Consider the following 26,759-nt stretch of genomic DNA (forward strand, 5'->3'; position numbering starts at 1 on the left):
GACAGAATTGGCATTTCTGTACCCATTCAGAATCCCAAGAATTGCTCTGACAGTCTAAAAATAAAGCACTCTAAGAATACCTAGGGAAGAAGATGAATTCAAAATAGTTCTTTCAGTTCTGCCTTTGCAAAACTGAATTCAAACTAAATTAAAACTAAATTCACCCTACCTGGATTGTCCGTACAACACTGCACTGCTATTTACGTTCTTCGGGAATGGTACAGAAGATGGCTTGTGGCCTCAGTTTCACAGAGATCACTGCCACATTGGACCCACAGAACTCTCAAGGACAAAGAACTGACCCTGCATCACGCACCACTGCAGGAACTATGGCTAAAATTTCCACCACAGACGAAACAGTTATGCCACTGACTGCAATTTGGTCTGGAGAACAAGATTTCTGACAGACTATAAAGCTAGAGAGAATTTTTGTATGCTTTCAGCTACAAGGAGTTTCCAATTTCAAATAACAGCAATGAAAGTTGCAGAAAAAAAATCAGTGTATCCTAGCCAATGGCACAAGTCAAATGTACAAATACAGTACGTACAAAATACTCAGTTCCTTCTCTACCTCCTAAAAAGAAAAAAAGAATACTTGGATTCTTGCCAGTCCAGCTGCTAACATTAAACAACTGTTGCTACATTTAACAAAAAGCAGGGGGGGACGAGAGTAATTTTCATTATTTTAGTTCTCTTCTGTAGTGAAACCTAACCACAGGAGAGCCAGAAATTCATTTGATAAACAGATACTGCAGAACAAGTTTTGTGAAAAGAATCACAGCAACAGAATGAAAATCATTCAAAACATCACTGTCATTAAAGGGCACAGGAACGCTTCCTCTGATAAAAGATCAAGTGCAATGGATAAAATACTACCATTAAAAAAACAAAAACAAATGTGTACTTAAAAAAAAAAAAAAAGACAAGGAGTAATTGAAAATCATATCAAAACTGAGAATAATCCAGCGAATGTGACAGTGATACCCCTAACAAAACTCTTATGAACACGCAAAAATACTTGCTGCTAGTGTTCTTAGTTGTGTTAGAAAAGCCAAGCATTACTATTCATACTGCAATATGCAGTATGCAATACATACTCAGCCTTCTGTTCTTTATTTGTGGTTCATTAAATTGTAACAAGCAAATATTATAATGTAGAATAACTAGTCTGAGTAATTCAAAATATATAACTTCTCCTAGGAAAATTATTTATATTCTTCTGCACTTCATTACTTTCCAGCTTGTTTTTTTTTCAGTGATGCTTATACGACCAAACTGAAAGATCAAAAGGAAATAACAGTTTTCCTACTTTCATAAGGACATGAGTATGTCAACCCAAGGATTTTTAACACAAGTAAGACACATCAAGGATGATTTTTTCTTTTTTAAGGAATAAGAATTTCTACTTCTTAATCAGAAGACTGTATTTGAACAAACTTAGAAACAGGAAGGACAGACAGCAATGAACCTCCACTAAAGAAATGAACAGAGATCTCTGTAGCCACTTTTCCTTGATGAAGCAAAATTGTTCTCCTCTACATGCTACTACATCAAATGGGGATCCTAACCATTCCATTCATTAAGATACCCTCCATATTTCTTGAAACTGTTCCAGAGTATGTTTGGAAACTTTCTTTCATGGTTATAGTGCAGTTATTGTTTAACCAAGCTTCATTATTTAGCTTAGTAATTCAACGCCTCCTCTCCCCCTTTACTTTTAACACTTTCTTCTCATTATCTTATTTCCTCACTTTAAAAGAAGAAGCTAAGATGTTTTGACAAGCTCTCTGCTATTGCAGAGCTACCTTTTGTAAGAGATTTTCTTTTCAACAGGAAAAGACCAAAGTTAACAAGTCTACGAGAGTAAGGAACATTTCTGAAAAAAATAACCAGATCCGTATGTGATGCTTTTTATTCCAATAAAGGATAATGCAGGATAAGAATATGAAGCTTTGCTCTGACTGGGGCTAAAATAAGAGAAACATCTCCTGGGAAACGGTACAGGCCTGTCTTAACAAGCAACAGACAGAGTACCACAGATAAGAGAAGTTGTACGTCAGACACCTCAGCACAGGCTGCTGCTCTAAAAACCTTCTAGAAAACAGATATATTGGAGAAAACAAACAAAAAGCAAATGCTAGGAACATTATGCACTTCAGGGATAGTAAAGCACTACACTTTTAGTGTCCCAAAAATGTTCTACATTTTCATTGAGGTCAGCATTTGAGAACAAACAGTCTCAAAACTAAAATTCTCCACATACCAATACACTTAGATATGCTACAAGCCATCTAACTAGGCTGATGTCTTATTTCAATGCCCTTAATGAAGAAATAAATACATGTTCACATATTAAAAAAAAAGATATTGTTCCACTCTAAGAAGCTACTTTGTGTCATATGTATATGAATGGTTTAATCCTTACAAATGGATGCAAACGTTTATTTGACAGGTGTAAGGATCTGAAATTGCTCTTAATAATTCAGCATTTCTCTTAGAGGTTTGGACAGATCTGGTATTTCACAACACTAGGTTTTATGCTATGTTCATTACAGGCTCCCAAGTTCAGCAATTCAGTCCTCCAATTAGCCAGATCTCTTACTTTATTTTTCTGACTTCTGTCACTCCAAGGTTGTTTGACATATCGGCCCCCATTGAAGAAGCTTGAACCACAACCAGATTTCTCTCTTCTTCTGCTAGTCCAGGAAGCAAACCCTTAAAAGTTAAACAACAACATCTGCTTCTTCAATCTTCGCAACTTCCCAGCATCATTGAGGATGGCTGCCACATGTCTGACATTAGAGACAAATGCAGCACTGGGTCTTCTAATGCTCTGGAGAAAGTCACACGCCATCATGGGCACAAGAGGAGCCCAAATGTTCACTAAACTAAGCATTGCAAATCAAGCTCCAAAACCAGGACCTTTACGCTGCAATGCAGGGAACTCAGAGACAAAAAGCACATGTATGGCATGGATCTAAATCCTTACTGAGAGAATATGCATTGTTTCTTACCAGGAATATTAGTAACAAACCACACATTGCAGGAGATTCTGGGATAAATCTCTACCAGTTCCTGTCAGTAGCAATAAAGACTCCCCATGATGCAGCCTTCATGAGCCAAAAGAACAGTGGTGGCTTCTAATGCTTTCTCCTTTCACTGCCTTTGTTTCAACATTAAAGCTGCATTTCAAGATGTGAAATAATGTGTTTTACAGTGAATAGCACAGTCTTAAATAACCTCAAAGTCTACTGACAGATCTTCAGTATCACTGAACTTACAGTTATACTGCTGCACAACCAAATCAATTAAAATCTGATTAACAAGATGCATTCTTTATATCTCAGCCATTTCTTATCAGAATGGTTGTATGTTAGCCAATGCATGTCAGTTACACAACATGCAGTATTTGCAGTAGATTAACATACTTAAAAAAATATCACTGTTGTTATACAAGAATTACTAAGTCCTCCAAGAACATTTCTTTCTTCTAAAACTTCTTCTCTGTATAGTTAGTATATCACTTTTTTTGTTTCATCTTTAAGACAAAACACAGACATACATTTAGAGCTCTTGTACAGGCTCTTTGAACATATTCTTGTATACATTTCCTGAAATAAGTCTGACTACATTAAGTAGTTAAGTACATTAAATATAATCTTCAAGGGGTAAAGCCTTTGGTCAATTATTTTCAATATTCTCAACCTCTTTTAATGCAGACTCTTGATTTAGAAGTCTTTATTAACCTTGGGGTCTTAAATCAAGCAATCCAGAATTTGTTCAGTGAATTTGTCCAATTGTTCAGTGTAACAGGATTGTGAGAATGAAGTGAAAGAACTGCATAAATATAATGGAGAAAAGGAAAAAGGAACAGACACAGTTATCTTAGCAGTTCACAGACAACACACTAACAGAAAAGTTATGGTCAATTCTAGTAAGCTCAGAAAGTTCCTTCCAACATGGATTACTTCACTCTCATCTATAAGAAATATTTTGCCCAGCTACTTAGCTTTCTGTTATCCTTACCACAATTCCTTTCAGTATCCTCAATATTGTTTAAAGGACGTATTACTAAAAAATTCCACCACCTCTGCTCTTATATATAACAAGTATTCAGAGAATGGTTGTTTTAACTATGTCATCCTGTAGCAAATTTTGACAGATAAAAAATTCAAAACTCTAATTCAGCACATTTTACACTTCTTGTAAGAGTTCTGCATGGCTCCTGTGTGAAAACAGGCCCAACTTCATACTGCTTCCCAAGCCAGAAGGTCACGTCCAGTACAGCTACAGAAGGCTACATCAATGCATTTTTGATAGAAATTAGTCAGGAATTCATCAGCACTTATTTTTTGGTTTATGACATACCTCTGTTTAATGCATTAGTTCCATTTTTATTTTCAACATGCATGCAATTACTCCTGCTTGGCTGCTACGAGTCCATCCATAAGAGCACAAGGTAATATTTTGGTAATCACTCCTTCATAGCAAATACATTTTTCACATTTTTCACTTACTGTGCTGCCTTGTTATTGAGAAGACTGAAGGGGACACAGGATTTATGAGGTCTATTTGTCGCACACAGGCAAGGAAAATCTTAGTGTTTGTTTGTTTGTTTGTTCTCAATGTATGTCACTGATACCACCACTAGCTACCATTCATTATTTTGCAATCACCTTCAAATTTACTTGGTTAAACTGAATTTTAAGAAGAAAAATTTCAAAAATCTCATGCAAAGTGAGCCATTCCAGTTATGCTTTGCAATCCTTCAAAACAACAAACCAGAAACAAACTACTGGACAAATAATGAAGAAACCACCATATAAATAATAAATAAACCAGACCTTGGGATGAAGCTTTTAGAGAATATTTGACAGCAGTTTGTTAATCAATAACAAAAATTTCTAACCAAAGCTATTTTACTTACAAATAAAAATTATCACCTTATCATATTAATTGAGAAATAAGTATTCTCCACATTTCTGCAGTTTCTCAAGTTTTCAAGCAAATCTTAACAAATGTGACGCAACATGCCAATTATGTTAAACGTTAAGCCCTATCAGAAATAAAATAAACCCTATAAGCACCTATGTATAAATCCCATCAGAAAACAACTCATCACAACATCCAAGTTCTAGCTAACATCAACCAGTATCACCATGCTGCTTCAATAAAAGATAATCCAACATTACATCATAATAGTTTTAGGTTAGCTAGCATCTAACCCACAGGGATGGTTAAAATAGCTTAATTTAGTATAACAAGTTCAACTCAAAAAGCCCAGCTTCTAGGATAACTGAGTTAATTTTGTTCTTTACATGAAACATGCTTATCTGAAGGCATTCCTCATATTTTCTGTGGAAACAACACAAGATAATTGGAAACGTATCTGCAATGCCTCTGTCATGACCATATGTAACAATTCTTAAGAGAACCATAGGCTGATTTGGCACTGTAATTCAGGAAAGAAAACATTCACTTACCGCAGTGCGACTGGAAAACCTGTGGCTTGACTACCTGATTGCAGATATTGCACACTACAAGATAGAAATCATCATGAGCTGGATAATGGCCAAATAAGTGCATATCTGTGGGAAAGTTAAAAATATATACAAGAATTAGAAATTATGCTTTAAGTAAATGTTAAGAAAAAAAAAATTAAATACCGTAGGGCCCTATTGTTATATTAACTTATAGAAAGCAAATTTATACACTGCTCCGTAACAGTTTATTACTGTGTTGAAGAGATTTTTTCCCTCTTCAGGGTTTCAAGGTCCTATACTACAGCTGTGGACACATTCCCTGAGTCTGAGTCAGAAGGCAGGCAGCAGTGCTCACTGCCAAGAAGAGCACTAAACGTTTCTGTGCTGGTCAGCTGTAGAAACAGCAGAAGAGTACGCCTTTTCAGATCTCTTCAAAAAGATTCTTTCAGAGAACACAGTGCATGAATTATATGCTCCGTGTTACAATATTCCAAGCTCAATTACAGATTGCTGCAGAAAGTCCCCTGCTTAAAAGCTTGTTACAGCAGCCAAGGACAGGGATGCTACAAGAGCTTCACACAGTCAGGAATGCCATCCTTGTTCTGAACCAGATGTAATGACATGAAATTCCTTGTTCTCTGAAAATCTCCCTCCTTGTTCAATGCTCTCCTGTTTGAAAAAACTGGGAAGAGACAACGATGGTTAATGAGGTATTTCCCAGTGACAGCACAAGGAATTGCATGGAATCTGATGATGGGACAGTCACACGATGATGGGCACTTGTCCTTCTCAGCTGAAACACAGAAGGCAACACACACATTCTTAAGCCATTACAAGCAGAGAGAAAATGGGCTTAAATTACTACTAAAGGCCTCAGAGCTCTAACAGCAGTGAGTTAACACACTTCGCTCTGCATTGCTATAACTTGAGAACAAGCACGTGTGCTCAGCCATTAAATTTCAGCTTTAAGGGAAGTAACTTCAGCTATATTTGGTCCCACGACTGCGCCATCGGAGCCAACGCTGCCAAGAAAGGCATTACTGCATTAGGAACTGTGTCTCATTTGAGCCACACAGGCCAGTAACACCTTTACTTGCTGTCATTTAGTTAAATACGTCACATCTTTAATAAAGACATCACAAAATGGCATTCCAGTGTTATTCAGCAGCATCCCAAATCCATTACAAAACCTGCAAAAATGCCTTCTGACTCAGACTGAAGCAACAGCCTGGCACCTCTTAGGCAGGCACTTCTTCAACTGGAAGAAAAACACAAAGATCCTCAGTGACAATAAACATGCACAACAGCAGCAGTGATTGATAACCATTACTTCTCCAAGAGGTTTTTGATGTGTCACTTTTATTTAATGATAGCTATTTCTTTCAAAAAGTGACTAAGCAAGTGCATTATTTCATTAGTTCTTACCAAAAGCAAACATTCTGTCCTTAGCAATACGTTTTAAGTGATCTGGGCTGGCCTGCACTGCTGTGCAAGTTGCTTATGATCTTAGCAGAAACTTCAGACTGTGAGAGCTCCCCAGGAGCAGGGCAGCCCCTCCTGCTATCCAGGCAGCCCCACAGGCAGCTCCAAGCAGGCTTCCTTAGGCACACACCAGTACTACCAACTCACGGATATTGCCCTTTACCCCTGAAAATCAAGCCCTGTTTCTGTTACTGCTCTTACCAGGCTGTCACCTGGCTGAATGAGTCACTGTCACCTTGCAGCACTAGGCCTGGACCACCTGAAGCTTTCAATGCACCACAAGCAGGTGACTACAAATAACACATTTGAGGTAAATTTGAAGGAGTGCAGTAATTAAGTATAACTACTTTGATCTGTTTGCTTTATTCAATTCTTTACATGTGATAAGTTAGTGATCTTAAAGATCACTTTACATAGGCAGTTCTTACATAGTTAAAACCTCATTTCCAATCAGAACATACAGATAACAACTAACAGATTTAAAAACACCAATGAAAACAGTATTTCTTCAAGGTATAATTTGATACAGACTCCCAGCTCAAACCCAACCATTTCATTATGTTTATAGAATATTTCTTTTTTCTTCTTGCTTGAATAGTGCAATGACAGTCTTGCCATGAAAAGACACAGAACTTGCCTTTTGCAAATACAAAAGATACTTAAAAGTTGCAACCTTTTCAATGTTAAATTCTTCAAGTTGCACTTAGCTTGCACCTTTCTGTATACAAGGTTTCATTATACCTAGCTCCAAAGCATAGAGACTGACTGCAGGGAATAACTTACAGAGACACGTACAGTATTAATATAGCGGAAATCTATCCAAGGACACAGAATAAGAAATCAGGTCAGTTCAAAGGATCACTAAATTGTCTGCTTTTTCTCACCAGACATGGTCAAGTACACAGAAGGGCAAGTTCTAGTACCTGCAAGCTCTCTGCAAACAGCAAACACTCAGGTTCTTGTGATACTGAGGTGGCAGAAGCTGAGGTGCAAAGATACTACACAGACATGCAAGAGGGTGTACCAAAACAGCTGTGAGGGATACAGCATCAGGGTACTGCACAGATGCAGTGTAAGTGACATCCTGAAAGCAGCACCTTGGAAGTTTTTTTTGAGTTTGCGGATTCATAGCAATAGTCTGGTGGAAGTGCAAACCTCCACTGTAAGTATCAGCCTTCTGTTACCAAGTTGATTATTAGTTACCTATCAAAAGCCACTTAAACTAACCGAAGGACTGAAGAACTACAAGTCGAAAATCAAAAGCAGGAATCAGACTACACAAATAAATTGTTGTTCTTTAATCATGGTACCTAAAAAACTTTTATAAACAATGTCATTCAGATTGGATTCCTTAAAAACTCATTATTCAGGAATTTATAAGAGCAAAAATTCATCAAGTCTAATCTGGTTCAACTAACCTTAGTAGTTCCATTGATGTTAACACCGGCAGAAATCAATCTTCCTGATTAGACTCATGATTTGTAAGCACACACACATTATATAAAAATTATTTTTTAATTAAAAGCTGTACCAAGCATTAGTATTGTCTCGCCAGAAATTCAAATCAGAGATTTATTAGGCATGACAGTATTACAAATGCAATCTGTATCGCAGAGAATTTAGAACCAAGAAACAAGGACAGTACAAACTGAAAAAGGAAGCAGGCAATATAAGTATATATATATGTATATATATACTTATATAATAGAACAGTTAGTTGTTGATATGTCCTACCCAAAGCAACCAGAACAAAAGCGTTTGTTTGGACATAACTGTTCCTAGATCTGATTACAGCCATTTGACAATCTAGATCTTTTTATCTGCAGCAAAAAAAACAGTGTCTCCAAACAAAGACTTATCTTCTAGAGGCAACCACTGCACCTCTCTGGCTGTTAGCTGGAAGCACTGGCAATAAGCTCCTCAGGAAAGGTTAGCTTCAGAAAAGAAAACAGCTCTTTCCAAAGTTAGCTCAGGAAGGACCTCTTCAAGAAAAAAGGAAAGAATATAGAAGAAGACAACAGAAAACTTGTAAATAAGGTATGCAACTATCAAGTAATCACAGAATGGCTTTGGTTTGAAGGGAACTTAAAGATCATCTCATTCTCAAGTAATACTAAACTCTGAAAGAACAGGGAGGGACCAAAGAGAGAAGGACTGTGATCAGCATTTATCTTCTACCACTACCGGGGTCCTCTAAAGGGCAAAGAGAGACTGAAGCTGGCATCACTCAACCCACATTGGCACAGTGATCTCTATCATAGCCTGTGACCCTCTTGTTTGCTAACTGCTAATACAGATAACTACAAGTTCAAGGCAGAAGAGCTGCACACCACTTCCATAAAGTAAAAGCTGCTCATGGGCCCTATCGTATTCTTTCATCTATCTGAAGATCCTTTCAGCAGACTGAAAGCAGATTTTGATGGCAAGAAAAGACAGGCAACTAATTATATAGCCCTGCCAGACTTTGTGGAAGTGCACTCTTAAGTGCCCTTCTCCTTGCTGCATCAAATCGTTGGACCCCCATAATGAAATCTTTTGGCCTGCCATGTCTGTTAATACCAAGCATGGACAAAAGTCTTGCTTGCAAGTGAGCTACCTGACTAACAGGATGTGGAGCGTCCATATCATGTGTAAAACATGCAAGGTACGTGGAATCACAGACAGTGAATGCTGACTGTAAGAAACCTGGCATTCTCAGATTAAAATCTTAAACCTACTATTACTGTGTAGATGCTTTGCTGTAGTGCTTGGGAAACAAATACATTCTGCTTGTAGCTTTCATATTACTAGCATTTGCAATTATAAAGACAGTTGTAGCCACATGACACAGTTTTGTAAGACTTGGTAAAATGTGCATTAAAAAGCACAAAAGCCACAGAAAGGAAAGAAAACACTGCTTCTACAAGCTGTAGCAGGAACACAAAAATGCAGTGTCAGATACAACTTTTAACTTCTACAGTAACACACAAAATAATTATTTTTAGCAACAATCAAAGCCAGATGAGTTATATGAAGTTCTGTCTCTGTTATTATATAATTTATAATCATTTACATCCAGCCATATCGTAAAACACAAGCTAGAAATAATCTAAAACATTCTTCTCCCATCGAATTAAGGTTATTGTGAACAGCAAGACCTCACAATAATGTGTGGGAAATTAAACTTTTAATGATGCTCTTTTGCTACAAATTGTACACACTTTAAACATCCTTTTATATATCAGTTGCTTTGCTAAGTAATCACACAAGGCCTACTTAAAAAATATTAGTGACGTATATGTGGAAGAAGGGTGGGAAAGAGGAGAGAAGGAACACTACAAAGTGGTTTAAAACTAACAAAAGAACAGCTTTTAAAAAAAAAGCAATGAAAAGAAAATCCAAACCCATGCAGAGATACAGACTTCCAAAAGTCTGCATCTAGAAATTTGCTCAATATTTCCCTCTTGCTCTAGAGCTGAAAAATCTCTGCAGCATTCAGAAATGGAGGGGAACAAAAAATCTTACAGTGCATTACATTACTTTTACATTTGAGATTACTTAAGCTAAGTAATTTGAATGGTGAAAATAAACTTAAAACTGAAACAATACAAAGTAGTCCTTTGGGTATCATTGAAACAGCAGGTACACATGCTTGCATAGACAGGGTAGTCTCATCTTAGCAATAAATACAACATTCCTTGCATTAGCCTTCATTCTCCCCCCATATACGATTTTCCTTTTGTTTCCCCTTTCAATGAAAAAAAAAAAAAGGCAAATTGCTTCAATAATTAGCTGTCCAGTGTCAATTGCATTCTACTCCTGGAAGTGCTGGAGTCACAGTTGCAATTAATCATGGAATAATCTAAGGTGAAAGAGACCTCTGGATGTCATTTATTCCAAGCCTGTGCTCAGTTCATGGCTAACTTCATGGTCAGAACCACAAAGTAACGAACAAGCTTTCTTTTCTGATTAAAGAAAGGCAGGCATAGCTGAAGTAACCATGAAATTGAGGAAAACGTAAAATTAAATATTCAGGACACAACTAACATAGCACCAAATGCAACTGTCCTAAGTTCTGGCCAAGCCACTTTGGGTGTTAATATAGGGAACTGTACTCTTAAAACCCAACTGACTGATAGGAAGAAAACAGAAATATTGGCCTTTTCAACAACAGCAATAATAAATTGAAACAAAACACTGATCAAGATGAGAAAAATGAAGGGGCACCCTCCCCCCTGGCAGATAGAACTGACAAGTCAGTGCAGTAAGAAGTCTCAGTGGTAACACCTTCAAGCCAGAGCAGTAGCTTTGGATGGTATGTTGCATCCCAGCTTAGAGCAATCATGACGATGTCAGCAATCCTAAAGGACACTGGGAATTTTCCATTAATTACATTAATGCAGGACATACCACTCACAATGACAGTGTAGGATTTTGCACTACACAGTATTACCCAGACAGTTTGAGACTCTACTGAAGTTGAAAGTGGTGACTTCTATTCCCAAAGACTCCTAACAAATGAGAGAAAATGTTCAAAATTGTTTCAGAACAACAATCTGTTGAAAAGATTGTAAAGTAAGCTTTGCTGACGTTACTATTTTGCACGACACAGTATGCAACAACAACAACAACAAAATAAATGGGGGGGAGGGAAGGAAGGAAAAAAAGAGGCTTTTCTTTTAGAATTCTGACTTTTATAAAATTTATGCAGGCTATTCACAATTTCAGCCTACAATAAGTTGGCAGCACAGGATCAGATTTGCCAGGGCTATCACAAAAATAATGCATCACAAGAATACTGGACAATATAAAACTCACATGTTAAAAAACGTGCTGCACACCTGCAGCACCACGAAATCTCAGCTTTCCACATCTTAAGATAACGCAGATGATGAGACAGCAGCTAATAAAAGTTCTTTCTCCTTGAAAACCCCACTTCTGAAAACTTGTTCCTATGGAAGTTCTTACCTCCTGGAGCAGGCAGAAAACAGCTCTTCTGCTCCCAGAGTCTTTATTTCACTCTCTACAATGCAGATAAAGTGCAGCTCCTGACACAGGACAAACCAGTAAAGCACCCAGCTACTCCTTTGTGTTTGAAAAGGCATTTGATTTCTTCTCTAACAATCTTCTTTCTGTAACACTGTACGACGCTTAGAATAAATGTTATTTTGCAATTTTCTGTTTCAATTGTAAATCAGGCAGCAGTGACATAGGAATTTACGCTGATCAAAGTTAGGCACTGGTATGGTCTTTTTCCCCTTCATCCTTCATCCTCCTGCCCCTGCCTTCTGCCACCAGCATTCAGTAGCACATCATCTGCTTTACATAGTTCTTTATACACTTCTAACACTAAAATGATCTTTCAAACCAAGTTCCCACTTCACTACTTCACTCTTCAGTCAGGTAACCAAACAGGTTAACTTTTACCTTCTCTGTTCCTGAACACCCTGGCCTTCCTGCCTGTCCTTCAATGACAAATGGTGTTGGCAATGATACTAAGAAACCAGAGCATGTTGAGAGAGGGTCCCATGTCACTAAGGTTCACTTGGTTGGCCACATGAATTCCTGTTAAAGCTTTACTGTTAATTTTTTAGATGAGATTTTATACTATAGGGTAAACACAAACATTCAAGCTGCTAAAATACAGTTAAAGTCTACAGATAGTCATATATACAGTGTATATATGCATTCAGCCACTGCAGCTCAGGCCTGGAGTGGATTGATGTCCCAGGAGGGTGCAGTGAGAGCTGAGATAGAAGTTGCCCTGCACTGCCTGTTCTCTTCTAAATCTGCAGGGAAAAACTGGGAGAGCAAGACATGGGTAGAATGCAATGGCAAAAGAGTTCAGCAGGGTGACAGGCAATTAAACCTCTGCTAAGGAATCAGGAGTCTTGTAAACATAGACAGTACTTCAATTACACAGGTGAACAGTTAGATTTGGCTTCTGGGCCATATGGAGATGAGGTATGTCCAAAAATGTTTCTGTTTTCCCTACCAGATACAATTAGTCTTTTTAAAGATATCACCTCCAGCTACAAACTTTGTCTTACTTATGTCTGGAAATCACCAAGATAGTAACTTTATTATGAAATGAGAGTCAAAAGTAAATCATTGATGGTAAGAAACACTGAAAGATACCTTATTTGTAAAGACCCCAACTACACAATCCATATCTAGAATCAGAGATGACATCCCAAGTGTAGAACATACGTGTAGAACACCCAGCCACCTGCACATGGAGAATAAGGCATGGAAGACCTGCTCTGACCTTGCAGAAGGAGTGAATTTCTCTTACGAGCTTAAGTATATTACTATCAAAAATACTAGAGACTGAGTGTGTTCACACTTAGCTGTGCACACACAGGGGAGAAAAAATGCAGTCACTGCATTAGACCAGGTTTATTCAGTTCTGAAAACCGAAAGAAGAGAAATAGCTTGGAATCATCTTCATTTCCCTCGTAACTCCAGGTCAATGTCATACAACCTAACTGGAGATTCTCCATGAATCATTATGCGGCAACAGAACAATTCTTTCTTCTTGAACACCTATCAACAGAGGGCTTGCTGCAAATGAGTCCTGTCAGCACCAACAGTATCCTTCACGGATGATGGGACTACATTTCATTTAAGATTGATGTATGGCTCTCCACAGTTAGATGCCTGACCTTTAGCAACAGCTGCAGGGTTTCACCACATACATGCTTACTCAGACATCTGCAGCAGGTGGACTCTGCCAGCATCTCTGCTGGGACAGCACACCTTGGCATCCAGAGGACAGGAAGAGATCTCAGGACGCCTGTTGGCTACAGTAATTGACAAAATTACAAGATTTTGATGTATTGCCAGAAGCTTTCTGATGAACCAGTAACTCTGAAAAGGAACCAACCTAAACACAATGGTACTGCAGAATTAGCAGAGTACTGCAGAAGAGCAGAGATATTTAAGAGCCCATTGAAATGTATGATCTCTTTTCAACGCTTTCCTTGGTACTTCAAATATTCCTAAGCTACAGAAGTACTGAAGCTATGAAGAAGGTGCCCAGGACTTCTCAGCTTTTCCTTTTACAACAGCTGATGACTGCCACAGGGCAACAGCCTGGTCTCACTGCCCTTCACTGAGCAGCCCTTGTTCGGTGGGCCGGAGACATTAACAGATTTCAGAAAAGTGTATCAGACTTCTGCAAGTCAGGAGAGTCTTCACATGCTACATATGTTAGTCTGTCCATAGGCAAAGGTGAAAACAGTATCAATGACAATTGGGGATTTTATTTATTTATTTATTTATTTTCTAGGAAAGATGAGCCACTCAAATACTCCTATCGTAGAGCTCACTCCTTCTGGTAGCTTGGCACTAGAAGTTTGGCTAAGAATGCTACTGGAGAAGGAGACTTCTTCCCTTGCATCAGTGATGCAGACTGTTTTCTTTGTTTCTCTATAGCCATATCAGCATCCATCAAAACACAGGTGATTTCCATGACTGCCAAGATGGGCACCAAGCCAGCCAGCAAGGCAAATGGTGTTTAGGGAGTAGAATAAAGGCTCTCCAGTTCCTAGCAAGTGAAACCTCAAGAATTTGAAATATGTTCTTACAGAACTTTCCTGTCCCTTTCTTTACAAGGCTGACTTCCTTACTGAGCTTCTTGGCGAGCACTTGATTTGATCCCTTTTGGAGATAGACTAATATGATAACAGCAGTTGAAACAAGAGATAAAGAAGAAAGGTTTGAGGTTGTTCATGCTTTCCTTGAGTTAAGCTGTAACAGATAGGATATTCACAAAGGACAGCCTTGATGCTATGACATGAAAATGGAAGGAAGAGCTGCAACTGTTACCATTCCCTCCTGACTTTGTACAATTAAAAATACTCATCTCCCATATGACTGGTATACACTGCTGCAGCAGAACCAACAGCAACGCCAATTCTAAGAACGTTTCATCTGTAAAAGTAATTTCCTCCCCACAGAACACCAGTTAAGACTTAAAAGAAAACAGATATTCATACACTTTTAATTCTGGAAAAAATCAGGTCCTTCTCTACTCCAAAGCAAATCTCACAGATAACTTCTGATGTTCAAATTTAAGCAACAATTGCTAACCAATCACCACAAGAGCATAACAAGCTTTTATGGGGTTATTAGAACAGCTGAGAAACAGCCAGAGCAACCAGAGAATTGTATTCTTAGTTCAGTGTGAATGTCGTTTCTGATTATGGCTAGCCAAAAAGGTGAGAAGTCAGCATCAACTACTGTCAGTTTGTGTTCTTTTTTACAGCACAATAATCCTAAGAGTTCACTATAATCAATAAATATTTACTAATGGTGTAGGTAAGCTATTACTTTAATTAGAATCAGCAGGATTTCTCCACGTACCTAGTGCAAAGATCCAAAGTTTCCTGTTGTGCGAGTCAAAGTACTTGAAATGAAAATAAAATAATAACCTCTCCTCTCTCCAAATTACACAACCAGTGTACCACACATCATCTTTATGGTAGGTCATGGTGAGTCACTGAGAGTTTTTTTCATTATTTTTCTCATTTGTTAAAACAATGGCTTTAATGATTTTACATTAAATGATAAATTAGGTGGCCTGGAAAAAAAAAAAGTGGCAAGAGTGTAACTTCTCTGACATTGTGCTTAAAACTTAACTTGTGCTTTTTTTCATCTTTAAGGAAATGCTGAATACATTCGCTAGTCCTTAACATAGATGAGGAGAAAAAATAAAGAAGTTTTAAATGCAATTAATTTGTCATAACTTGTTTTAGTAGAACCATCATTTGGACAGACTACAGCAAAATCCTACAAAGAGTGCAGATTTTCTTCTTTCACTTCCTTGAGAATACACACCAACAACATTCACTCCAGTCAATCATTCTTCAAGAGAAAATCCCCTGACTCAAAATACTTCCCTCCTATTTCTTCTGTGCAGACTGCCATGAAACAGACCTTAATCCTACAACTGGCATTTTCTTCATAAACACTCAGCAAGACAGAACTGATACCGTGTCTCTCGTCTGGGAAGCTGCATTTTCTTCTGCAGAAGATCAACTCTGGTTGAAGGCAGTACAACTGGCTGAAAGAGAGCTTAGTTCCTGGCTCCAGAACAACATTCTTGTATGACCTTGATTAGATTTTTCTGTGCCTCAGTATCCCATCTCTAAAATCAGGATAATATGCTCTTTGTCTGCCACTCCTGTTTAGATTGCAGCCTGTGTTCTCTTACTATTCGTCCACACACTGCAGCCACAGCAGAGCCCTTCATTTTGGCTTGGACTTCTCTATTCCTACAGAACAGGCGATGAATAAGATAACTCTCACTACATTTTAGAAATAGTGTGTGACAATTGCAGTGCTATCATAAAGCCTTAAAGAAGTCTTAATGATCTTTATAGGAGCATTTGTAGATCCAGTTGGCATGTACAATTACAGCAAATATTCTTCTTTGTTGACATTACCAAAGAAAACTATTCATTCTTCACAGAAATCCCACTTTTTTGAGTAAGAGCCTACAGTAAAGGTTAAAAAGAATGTTCTATAAATAAGTATTTTTCATGACTTTCACTCTAAACAAACTTCAACAATAGTAATAATAGACTGTACCATCAGGACTACTGACTATACACTCTTAATTTTTTTTAGCATGGAAAACAATGAGCAAAAACAAAAAATTTAGAAAAACGGAATCATAATCTCACTTATGTCATTTAGAAAATGTGAAGCACCTCACTATTTGTCTTCATATGGGACGAGTGAATCCATATGCTGTTCCCATCAATTCATCAATTGTTGTTATAGAAGTCTTGTTGTTGTTCCTCTTTTTTTTTTTCTTTGTTACTGCTGTTGAAGTATCATTTATCACTGAGGAAAATCTGTGTTTCTTTATACTTCACACCTAGTTCCTCAGCTCTGAGAGCATTCTACATATTTTTCCAATCAAGTTATCATTTCCTAATGACAAACAAGGAAACATCCTGTTGCTTCAGTACACCTGAGAAAAAGATGTGATGTCCAGCAAAAGGGCAAGTCTGGCATATACCATCTCTCACTACTAGGTTGCTACTTTAAAGTAAATGACTAGTAATTACTATGACCACCAAATATTTGGTGTCTACTGTGTAAATTAAATTTCTTACAAACAAGTTTTACCAACAAACATAAGGAATGAATTAAAAAAAAAAAAAAAGGTACTTCCTATGTAGCCACGTATACCAATGTAAAATTCTTCCAATAATTGCCTCTTGCCAAGTTCACCACCAAAGGTACTTCTGCTTTGTCACTCTAACTGAACATGAGCCAGCAGTGCGCTCTGGCAGCTCGAAAGGCAAATGGGATCCTGGGCTCCATCAGGAGAGGGGTGGTCAGCAGGGACAGGGAGGTGATTGTCCCTCTCTACTCGGCTCTTGTGAGGCCCCACCTGGAGTACTGTGTCCAGGTGTGGAGCCCTCAGTACAAGAAAGACATAGAGATTTTGGAAAGGGTCCAGAGGAGGGCGACTAAGATGATCAGGGGGCTGGAGCACCTCCCCTATGAGGACAGGCTGAGGGAGTTGGGCTTGTTCAGCCTGGAGAAGAGAAGGCTGCGGGGTGACCTCATTGCAGCCTATCAATACCTGAAGGGAACCTACACCCAGGAGGGGAGTAAACTCTTCAAAAGGGCTGACAACAGCAGGACTAAGGGAATGCAAGTTGAAGGAGGGAAGATTTAGGTTAGATGTTAGGGGGAAGTTCTTTACAAGGAGAGTGGTTAGGCCCTGGAACGGGCTGCCCAGGGAGGTTGTGGATGCCCCGTCCTTGGACGTGTTCAAGGCCAGGTTGGACGGGGTCCTGGGCAACCTGATCTGAATGTGTATGTTTGGTGGCCCTGCTAGGCAGGGGGGTTGGAACTACATGATCCTTGGGGTCCCTTCCAACCCGGGTGATTCTGTGATTCTGTGTGATCTGTAATTTTCCTTTCAATAACAACAACAAAGGGCAAAGAGCATCTTTCAAAATAAGAACTCTCCTCTTACCGAAGATGCAAGGTGCCTGCTCATTCCTAAATGACAGCTGGATATTATATGAAAATGTATTGTTCTGCTATTTCCAAAGTACACTAATTCTTATGCCAATTCTTTTTGTTGCCCTTCTGCCACTAACTGCCCTGTGTTTTTTGTCTTGCCTCCTACATCTTTAACAGTGCTTTAGGAACATTGTCTTATATATACCAACCCTCCCCTAGAAGTTACTTTCAGGTAGACTTTCAACAAGATCCCATTATGTATATCTCCTTTCTTTCCTACAATGATGTATTTTACATTATATTTCCAGAAGACCCTGAAAATGTAAGTGGACTGAAAACATCCAGCCACCTAATTTTGTTCATATGTTATTCAACAATTTGCAATAAGCAGTGAAAGCAAAGGTCCTCTTCTTACAATACTCTGTACACGTACAAATTCCTATGCCCAGAGAAAGGTACTACTAAACATCAACCTCAGTATTTGCTTTCAGAATGCTATGTGAATGGTTCCAAATGTTTCCATAGACTACTGTACAAAATACAGCATGTGTGCATTAATTCTGCAATCATTCCTGCAGAACTCTAAAAGATAGCTGCTAGCAGCCAAAGTTGGAGCCATCCCTCCTCTTCTTTATCCTTCATACAGCTATAAATGACATAGAACTTAGCTCTCTTTCTTGCTGATGTGCAGACTGAGTTACCACAGCATTCAGGTGGGCTTTTACTGCAGTGAGAGGATTTTATGCCAAAGAATATGTGAGAGAAAGGTCATAAATGGATAACAGGATGTGGAAATGTGAAAGAGAATGTTTTCAACTGAAGTTTGCACTCACAAAAACTCTACCCCAAGGCCACTTTGACAGAATAGTTGATAGTATTTCTAGCGGAGTAAAGAGCAGCCTTTAGTTCCACTAACATGCAACTCCAGAAAATACCTCTTGTCTTTAGAGTTCTGCTCTCAAGAGAATAATTATCCTTGCAAGTACGATCAGTCAAATGTTTTAGTCTGAAAAAAGCACACACACATCATTAGCTCTTACAGTTATATGTACACAACAAATATCTCCAGAAAAAGAATATACTACTGCTGGTACAAGATGCTAAATACAGACAAACTAGTCTCGCAATGCAACATACTGTGCTGGTACAGTGATCTCTTCCCCATTCTCAAAGAAAGATGAGGAGATACATGCACTTTTACTAGATTAACTGGGTCCATGCTCAAAGCCTATTCTTACCTCTGAGATACCCAACCCTTGCAGAGAGTATGCCCATGCACAGCACAAGGCTCAGTACATCTCCACACGGTATTACAACACCCATCAGATCTTTAGTACGAACATCCTAAAACAGACATACGCATTAATTTCAGAGGTGTTCCCTCCTTCCTTCAGGGGCATTTCCAACAAAGATACAGTTTGTTACACGTACAGTATCAACCAAAGCCTCAAAATAAAACTGTAGTTAAAGCAAGCATCCTATAAAAGATCAAACCAAGTGCCGAGACACTCAAATCACTGTCTAGATGAGAGAAAAATGAATCTTTTCTGCTGTTGCTTCATCAGGAAGAAAAGACCATAAGATTGTTTAAGAGCTTTCACCATCTAAAGAATGAACAGAAGAAACTAAAAGTGTTACCCCCTCTGAAATTTTAAGATAGTTCAGTTCTGAAGGCCTTAAAAAAATTCAAAAAGCAAACCTGAAGAAACCTGCACATTTAGTAGTACTGAAACAGCAAAATAAAGAAATGAAAAAACTGTGAAATGTGTTATTTGTATATATCAAAAAGATCCTCACCACTTATTACATTGCTCAGTAATACCCATAATATAAATCATCAGTTTAATATTGCCTTTCAAATGCTTGGCCATCCATATGACAAAAACTATTAATGGGTCTCTTTCCTTTCAATGAAGGAAAGCAGCTTATTAGTTCAATTTCATTGTAGTTCTGTTTCAAATTCTGCCACCTATTGAATATTGCAAAAATCATATTCTGATGTGCATATATGTAACTCTCAGAATGCCATTTAACACACAAAATTATGCAATAATTTCATTTTCACATTCTCAAACAGAGGCTTAAACTTAAATCTTTGGAGAGCTTACTTCCTGAACAGGAAGAAAAAAAAGGGTGGCTGTTAGGGAATTAACACCTCAAAATAAGGCAGGATAACTGCTTTTCTTACTTTTACCTTAAATATTTAATGTACTACAAGGAACTTGTACCACAAGGAACTTTGAAGCTCACTTTTTTTCAAAACATTGCTTAATTTTCCACTATTTGGCAGCAGCAATAATTCCTAGTACTTCAAGCTGTAATACAAATACCATGAGGCAGCATTTCTGCAGGTTGAGAAGCTTTTCTGTTTAAAAGACCACTGCACGTGATCAAGAATCAGCATGCCAGTTCAGATTTTGAGCTGTGCCACACCGACCTAAAAAAAACCGCTGTTCTGCAGCCATTTCACCACTGAGGCACTGAGTGTGCCTCTCAAGGCAGCTTCATCATGAATTTCCTCACAGTGGGTACATGACAGCAGCTGCACTGCTATTGACATCTGAACAAGGTCACCATATAAGGATGTGGGGTACTGATGGATGGCGGAGTTGGACATGAGCCAGCAATGTGCCCTTACACACAAAAGCCAACTGTATCCTGGGCTGCATCAAAAGCAGCATGGCCAGCAGGGTGAGGGAGGTGACCCTGCCCCTCTGCTCCGCGCTGGTGAGCCCTCACCTGGAGCACTGCACCCAGATGGGAAATCTTCAGTACAGGAGAGACACAGACCTGATGGAGCGCATCCAGAAAAGGGCCACAAAAATGATCCAAGGCATGGAACACCTCCCCTGCAAGTACAGGCTGAGAGCTGGGGCTGTTCAGCCTGGAGAAGGGAAGGGTCCAGGGAGCCTTACGCAGATGAATGTGATATTCTCACATTGAAGAAAAAAAAAAAAAAAAAAAAAAAAGAACAAATATAAGGAAAGAGTTTTTTCTTTTTTACAGTAAGGGTAGAATACCAGAACACTAGAACACTGTTCTAGAAGCACTAAACAGGCAGCCCAGAGAAGTGGTGGATGTCTGCTCCTGGAGACACTCAAGGACAGGCCAGAGGGGGCTCTGAGCACCTGGTCAAGCTCTAGATGTCTCTGTTTGTTACACAGGGGTTAGGCCAGATGACCTTTATACAGGTCCCTTTCAACTCTAACAGCTCCATGATTCCTAAAGGGCTCAGCCATTTTTACCAGGGTGCTAAGACCATTCCAGGAGAACGCACAAGAAACCAGTACAGAGGTTAGAAGTAAGCTGCTGAAAACAGGTCTGCTCGGTGATTGTCTCAGGTTCTCAGTGCGAACTTGTGAAAGATCAACAACAATATTTGCTGACATGGCCTGGTCCCAGCAGCCCTACTTTCACCAGCACCAGTTTTCCATCATCCTCCTACCAGCTACCTGGAACGAATGGATCACTTAGCACTATTTATGCTGTGGTGTGTGGCCTGCCAGTTTCACCCAAAAGCAATCTTCCCGCCAGCACTACAGGACTGGGTGTAGCAAAGAGGTTATTTGTTTGCTTAATCCCGTATTATAGTGTCGTGCTAGCTCTGCAACAATATTAAAAAAAAATGTCATTTAAAATAGTCTATTTAAAGATCAATTCTTCATATGTCTAGGATCCACTTACCCAGTGTTTCTGCAAGTGTACTGTGCCTCCTGGTATTCCCCAATTTATTTAGTTCTAGTAATACTGGAACAAGATGTCTCCCAGATCCAGCCCATGACACAGCTTTTCACAGCCACTCTCAGATCTCTGGCTCTCACCTGATTTCAGCAGTGACAGCACCTTAGCTAAATGAGAGAAAAGAGGTAGCAAAGAAAGGTACGCCACCTTCTCTCGTGGAATTCAGATATATTCTACCATTGTAAAGCAAGAAATATCACCAAGGTCTACATGCAGAGATTACACGAGACCTTTTCACCAACTCCGTTAAATAAAAACATCCTCCAAACTATTACAAGGAACAAACCTACCCCCTGTTTACTGTTAGCAGTATGATCCTTGCAGGACTGTTACAAATGCAATCCAGCAGGCAGGACAGCAGACAGGGTCAGAGCCAAACCCTGCATTCTTTTACTGGCCTACTGGGAAAACTGTTAGCCAAATTTCTCAAATTCTTAGTGTTGCTTTCTCCATACATCAGGAGGAATTATGAACATGGTAACTTCTAATTAAACACTTTCAAATTTATTGATGAAAAGCACCATGCACAAAAACAAGTATTATGTACACCTTAATATATGTGAACACCTCATCTACAAGTTTATGTGATAATTACAAAGGCATAAGTGGCAGCTAATTCCTACCATCACATTCTATCTAGGGGAAAAAAAAACAAACAACACAACAACAAACACTGCTATCAGTACTTTTCCAAAAGAAAATTCAACAAAATTCAGCTTCTGAAACAAACAGCAAATAGCCTACCCATGGTGTCACAGCGGACACCTGCCTGCAGAGCATGCACAACCTCCAAGTGGAACTACGTGGAAGCTCAGAAACGAACTCCACAGCTGCTTGTGTGAGTTGAGGCTGTTTCAGTGTGAAGGGGGCACATACAGCACCAGACCCGCAGAGACACTTGTCTCAGGGATGTGGGCAGCAGCTGGATGAGATTGATCTGGTCCATGGATTTAATGAAGAGTAAACGAATGTAACCACAAATAGAATCACTACCCTAACCAAAAGAGGCTGTGAAATTCTTTCTATTAAGGAGGGTAAATGCCCAACCATAGAAATCACATTATACACTAACATCAGCACAGTACCAGGAAGACCATAGACACCTGTGGTGCTTATTTGGGTATCACACACCGTTTCCAAGCTACCAGCGCACACCTTCATTCTCGATCTCCCATCTGACAGACGTGAGTGCGCTGCTGAACTCTGCATCTGAACAGCTTGAGACATCGCTTTTACCATGGGAAAATACTTCTGTCACAGGCTGAAGAATCCTGAACCAGCTTCATACCTCAAAGTATATTTGTTAAGTTCCCAAGTTCAAGTGGAGTACATCATTTGGTACATAAACTGAGGCCAATGGCCACACGTTAAGTCTCGTTTCAATTGTAAGCATTGAAGAATCAAGAATTTGTACAGTTTATAAAACTGAACTCTTTATTTTTATTAAAACAACATGCTTCTGCAATGAAAAAAGCCACAGAAAGCTGTAAAATCCACTGTGGAAGCAAATACTCTTCATAAGTTACCAGGATGCATAATTATTGTATGACTGTACAAGAGAGTCAAGGCAGTCTGGATGCTGCAACTATCAATTTATTTGCTGATTGAATGTATTTATTTAGTGTTTTGACTAATAGCCTTATCTCTCACTTCCTACATTTGCAATACTCGTTAGAAGAATACTTGGAATATCACTTCAACCATTAAAAAGTATTGCAATGCTACTTGCATGTTCTCAACATAGTTTTTACCTTACCTCAGTTTTTCATTAGTGAATAACAAAAGATTCGTTTCTCCTGACTACATCACCCTAAGCTCTTAACGAACACAAATAACAATTTGCTTCCACTTAAATGACAGAGGAACTGAATTGTGATTAGCAGTTTCCATTTCATGTACCACCTGAATTTTATGGTCAGCACTATCAAAGGCATCAGCAATTAAATTCAACTACAATACACTCACAATTTCAAAGGAAAACATGGGGATAACTAAGATCCACTCTCATATTCAAAATCTTAGACTGTAATGAGATGATCTAGCTCCAACTAAGAGCTATATTTTACAGTGAGGAGAATGCTGCAGTTATACACCACCTCCAGCTCAGCAGCTGAACACTTGGCCCATATTACAGACAAAATTAATTTACTGTGATTCAGTATCAGTGGCACAGCTGGCAGAAAGTAACTGATGTCACCTCCTCTTGTCAAAGAAAAAAAAAAAAAGAAAATATATATATATATGAAAATAAATAATAGCTTAAAAAAAATCCCTCAATCATGCCCAGTTAATTATCAAACGTGTCCCAATTATTACTGAAATAACATAATCATAGCTAGCTTAGAATCACTGTTTACATTCCAAGGTAATTCATAAGCACTTTACAACTGCATGTTTCAATAACCTTACAAGGACTTTTATTCCTCTGTGGAAACAGACTATTACAAAATGTCAAACTTGTTGCAAAACCATTGATGAAACTGCAAATAAAAACGATCTCTACTAAAATTCCACCAAAAAGATGTTTCACAAAAAAATAATGAAAGCATTCCTCCCAAATAACACTTCTTTGCAAAAAGTATTTTTAATATATATAGTATTTTTATATATCTATATTTATATATAATTTAAATATATATAAGTATTATGTAGTATGCTTATAAACTTATATAGTATATAAAATATATGACCATTTATTCCAGTCCAATCATCAGCCGTTATTTCTCTCACTGGAATCACACTTCACTTCATTAAAGTTATAGAACAAAATGCACAAAGACCTAAACTTCTATTTTAATGACTGGTTTACTGTATCATCATCATCATGATATCCCTCCATGAGGACAATGATATCTCCTTAGTGACACGCATCCATCTGTCTGCACACCTCTCAAATACAACCAGAAGACTTACAGACTTTAAAACTTCCGAACATAAATGAGAAAGAAACTTTATCATTTCCAAAGCAATCAGAATTTTCAACTTTTCTTAAAAGTTTCTGGATGTGTGAGGTGACCAATGTCATTTGCTGTGGAAGCTATCCAGCTGTTAATGAAACTTTGCCCTCTACTCTGTCCCGCAGAGCGCTGAGCACACATTCCAAGGGAACTGGAAGCCATCAGTAGCTCAGACACCATCCCAACTCAGGACACTGAGTAAACAGATGCTTAATCATTTACCACACTTCTTGATTCAGTCAAGCATATTCTGGCAATTCGCAGGCTCCTGTACTATTGCCATTAGGTTGTAGCTGAAGCACTTACATGTAAACCAAATTAGGCAAGAGGGCAAACAACTGGCCAAGACACATTCCCAGCAACTTCAGAAGATCTGCTCCCAGAACTCCACCACCGTGCCAAATCACCCCATCTCCTGTTCCCTACCCTTCTTCTCCAGGTAATTCTCTCTCACCTCCAGCCACCATCCCCTTACATCTGCCCAAAATCTCTGACAGAAGCAGTGCTGTGTCAAAACTCAAAACCAAAACAAAAGTAGGTATCATCTCCATCAGCACAGTCCTTGTTGCAGCAAGCCTCCCTGAATTAACCAACCCCACAGCAGTGCTCCAAGTAAGGTTGTTCTCATAAAAAGAAAATACCGAGCTGGTACAACCATGAAATGAAGGAAATCCACCTTCAAGCTGCTGAGCATCATCAGTGACAACAAACTGCTGCTCTGCCTGCTGCTTGGAGGAAATTGAGGAAAGAAGCCACAAATTTAAACCATCTCGGGCTTCAACACAGAGGTTAAACATCAACGATACAGCACAATCCATATATGTTCTTGTATAAATAACACAATACAAAGGAAGGTTTGCCAGTGTTTGACTGGGTTATGCCAGATACCCTGTTTGACTGCACGTACGCTCTTCCATAACGTATCTTTGTAAAAGATACAGAAATTTCTGTCTCTGTAAACAAAGGAAGAATTAAAACACAACCTGCCAGCAGCAGACAGTGTCACACTGTGCCAGGTCTCAGCCTCCAAGTTCCTATATCCAAAACTGACCCTCGGTTACCTTGCTCTCTGTGACAGTACCAGCAGCTGTGCAAAGTGAGGCAAAGTGGGATGTAGCCTCCATTCAGACACAACTAGCTACACTGCATCAACTGCAAGATGCAACTCCTTTAGGAACTCTGTTGAAATGTGCTACATGCTGCAATTAGGAGCAATCTTTTTGCTCACTCCAATCTCATGCATTCTCCAAGTGGAAGCACATTCAAAGCACTCTAGCAACAGCACTGGAGATTTCTCTTACATGTTTGGAGCAAGTCATTTGGCCTCTCTGTTTCTGTTTCTCCATCTGTGAAGTGTCACAGAAAGCTTGAGAGGCTTAATTTATTAACAGCCTGCCAAGTGCCTTAGACAAGTGTGCCTTAAAGTTGTGTTCCTTGGTTCTAAAAGGGTAAACCGCTAGCCAAACCAAAGTGAAAACAATATCCTTACAGGAATAGCTACGCAATCTGAATGCACAAGCATCACATTTATCTAATTTGCCTTCACAGAAGGCCTCCAGACTCTAGGTGTTTTATTAGAATGAGATCTGATGTCCCGGACCCCTTTTTCTCTATTTACTACTACAGTCATGGAGGAAGTGATAAGCAGAGAAAAGCAAAACAGTAATGCCAAATGAAAGTGACACATGCCCAGCCAGATACCCCCAAGCCGAAGGGGAAAGACCTCGACACATGGAGGCCCATCAGCAATCTCTAATTGACAGCAGATGTCAATCACAGATCAGCTGATCAGGGCAGAAAATAGTCTGACAAGGGCAAGCTGCTCCTCACACCTGCAAAAGACCATGTATTGGATATTGGTAGTGAGCACTACTTAAGCATAGGCTTCCTTGAAAGCAGTATTCACGTGTGAATTTTCTATCTAAACAAACCCAATGTTTGATCATGTGCTTTTTTATGAACACTGCATTGCTGCAAGACAACTGAGAGAATTCTCACAAAGCGACCTAAAACACTGATGATGGGCAAGGGTCATCTAAAAATACCACTAGACCATACAGATACATATTGACCAGCCCACTTAACACCAGGTACACCTAAAAGTAGGTAGTATATACTTAAAGCT

General features: G+C 38.9%; 1 protein-coding gene across 2 annotated transcripts in view; it reads right to left on the reverse strand.

The window, feature by feature from the left end:
• Positions 1-26,759, reverse strand: part of ATXN7L1 (ataxin 7 like 1) — a 111,265-nt gene that overhangs the window by 64,831 nt on the left and 19,675 nt on the right. For both annotated transcript variants that reach the window (XM_048934081.1, XM_048934083.1), the window contains exon 3: positions 5,484-5,588. In XM_048934081.1, the coding sequence (XP_048790038.1) occupies positions 5,484-5,588 (105 nt within the window). The remainder of the gene's footprint in view (positions 1-5,483; positions 5,589-26,759) is intronic.

Source organism: Lagopus muta, chromosome 1 (genome assembly GCF_023343835.1).
Source record: "Lagopus muta isolate bLagMut1 chromosome 1, bLagMut1 primary, whole genome shotgun sequence".
In the NCBI taxonomy this organism is placed as follows: domain Eukaryota; kingdom Metazoa; phylum Chordata; class Aves; order Galliformes; family Phasianidae; genus Lagopus; species Lagopus muta.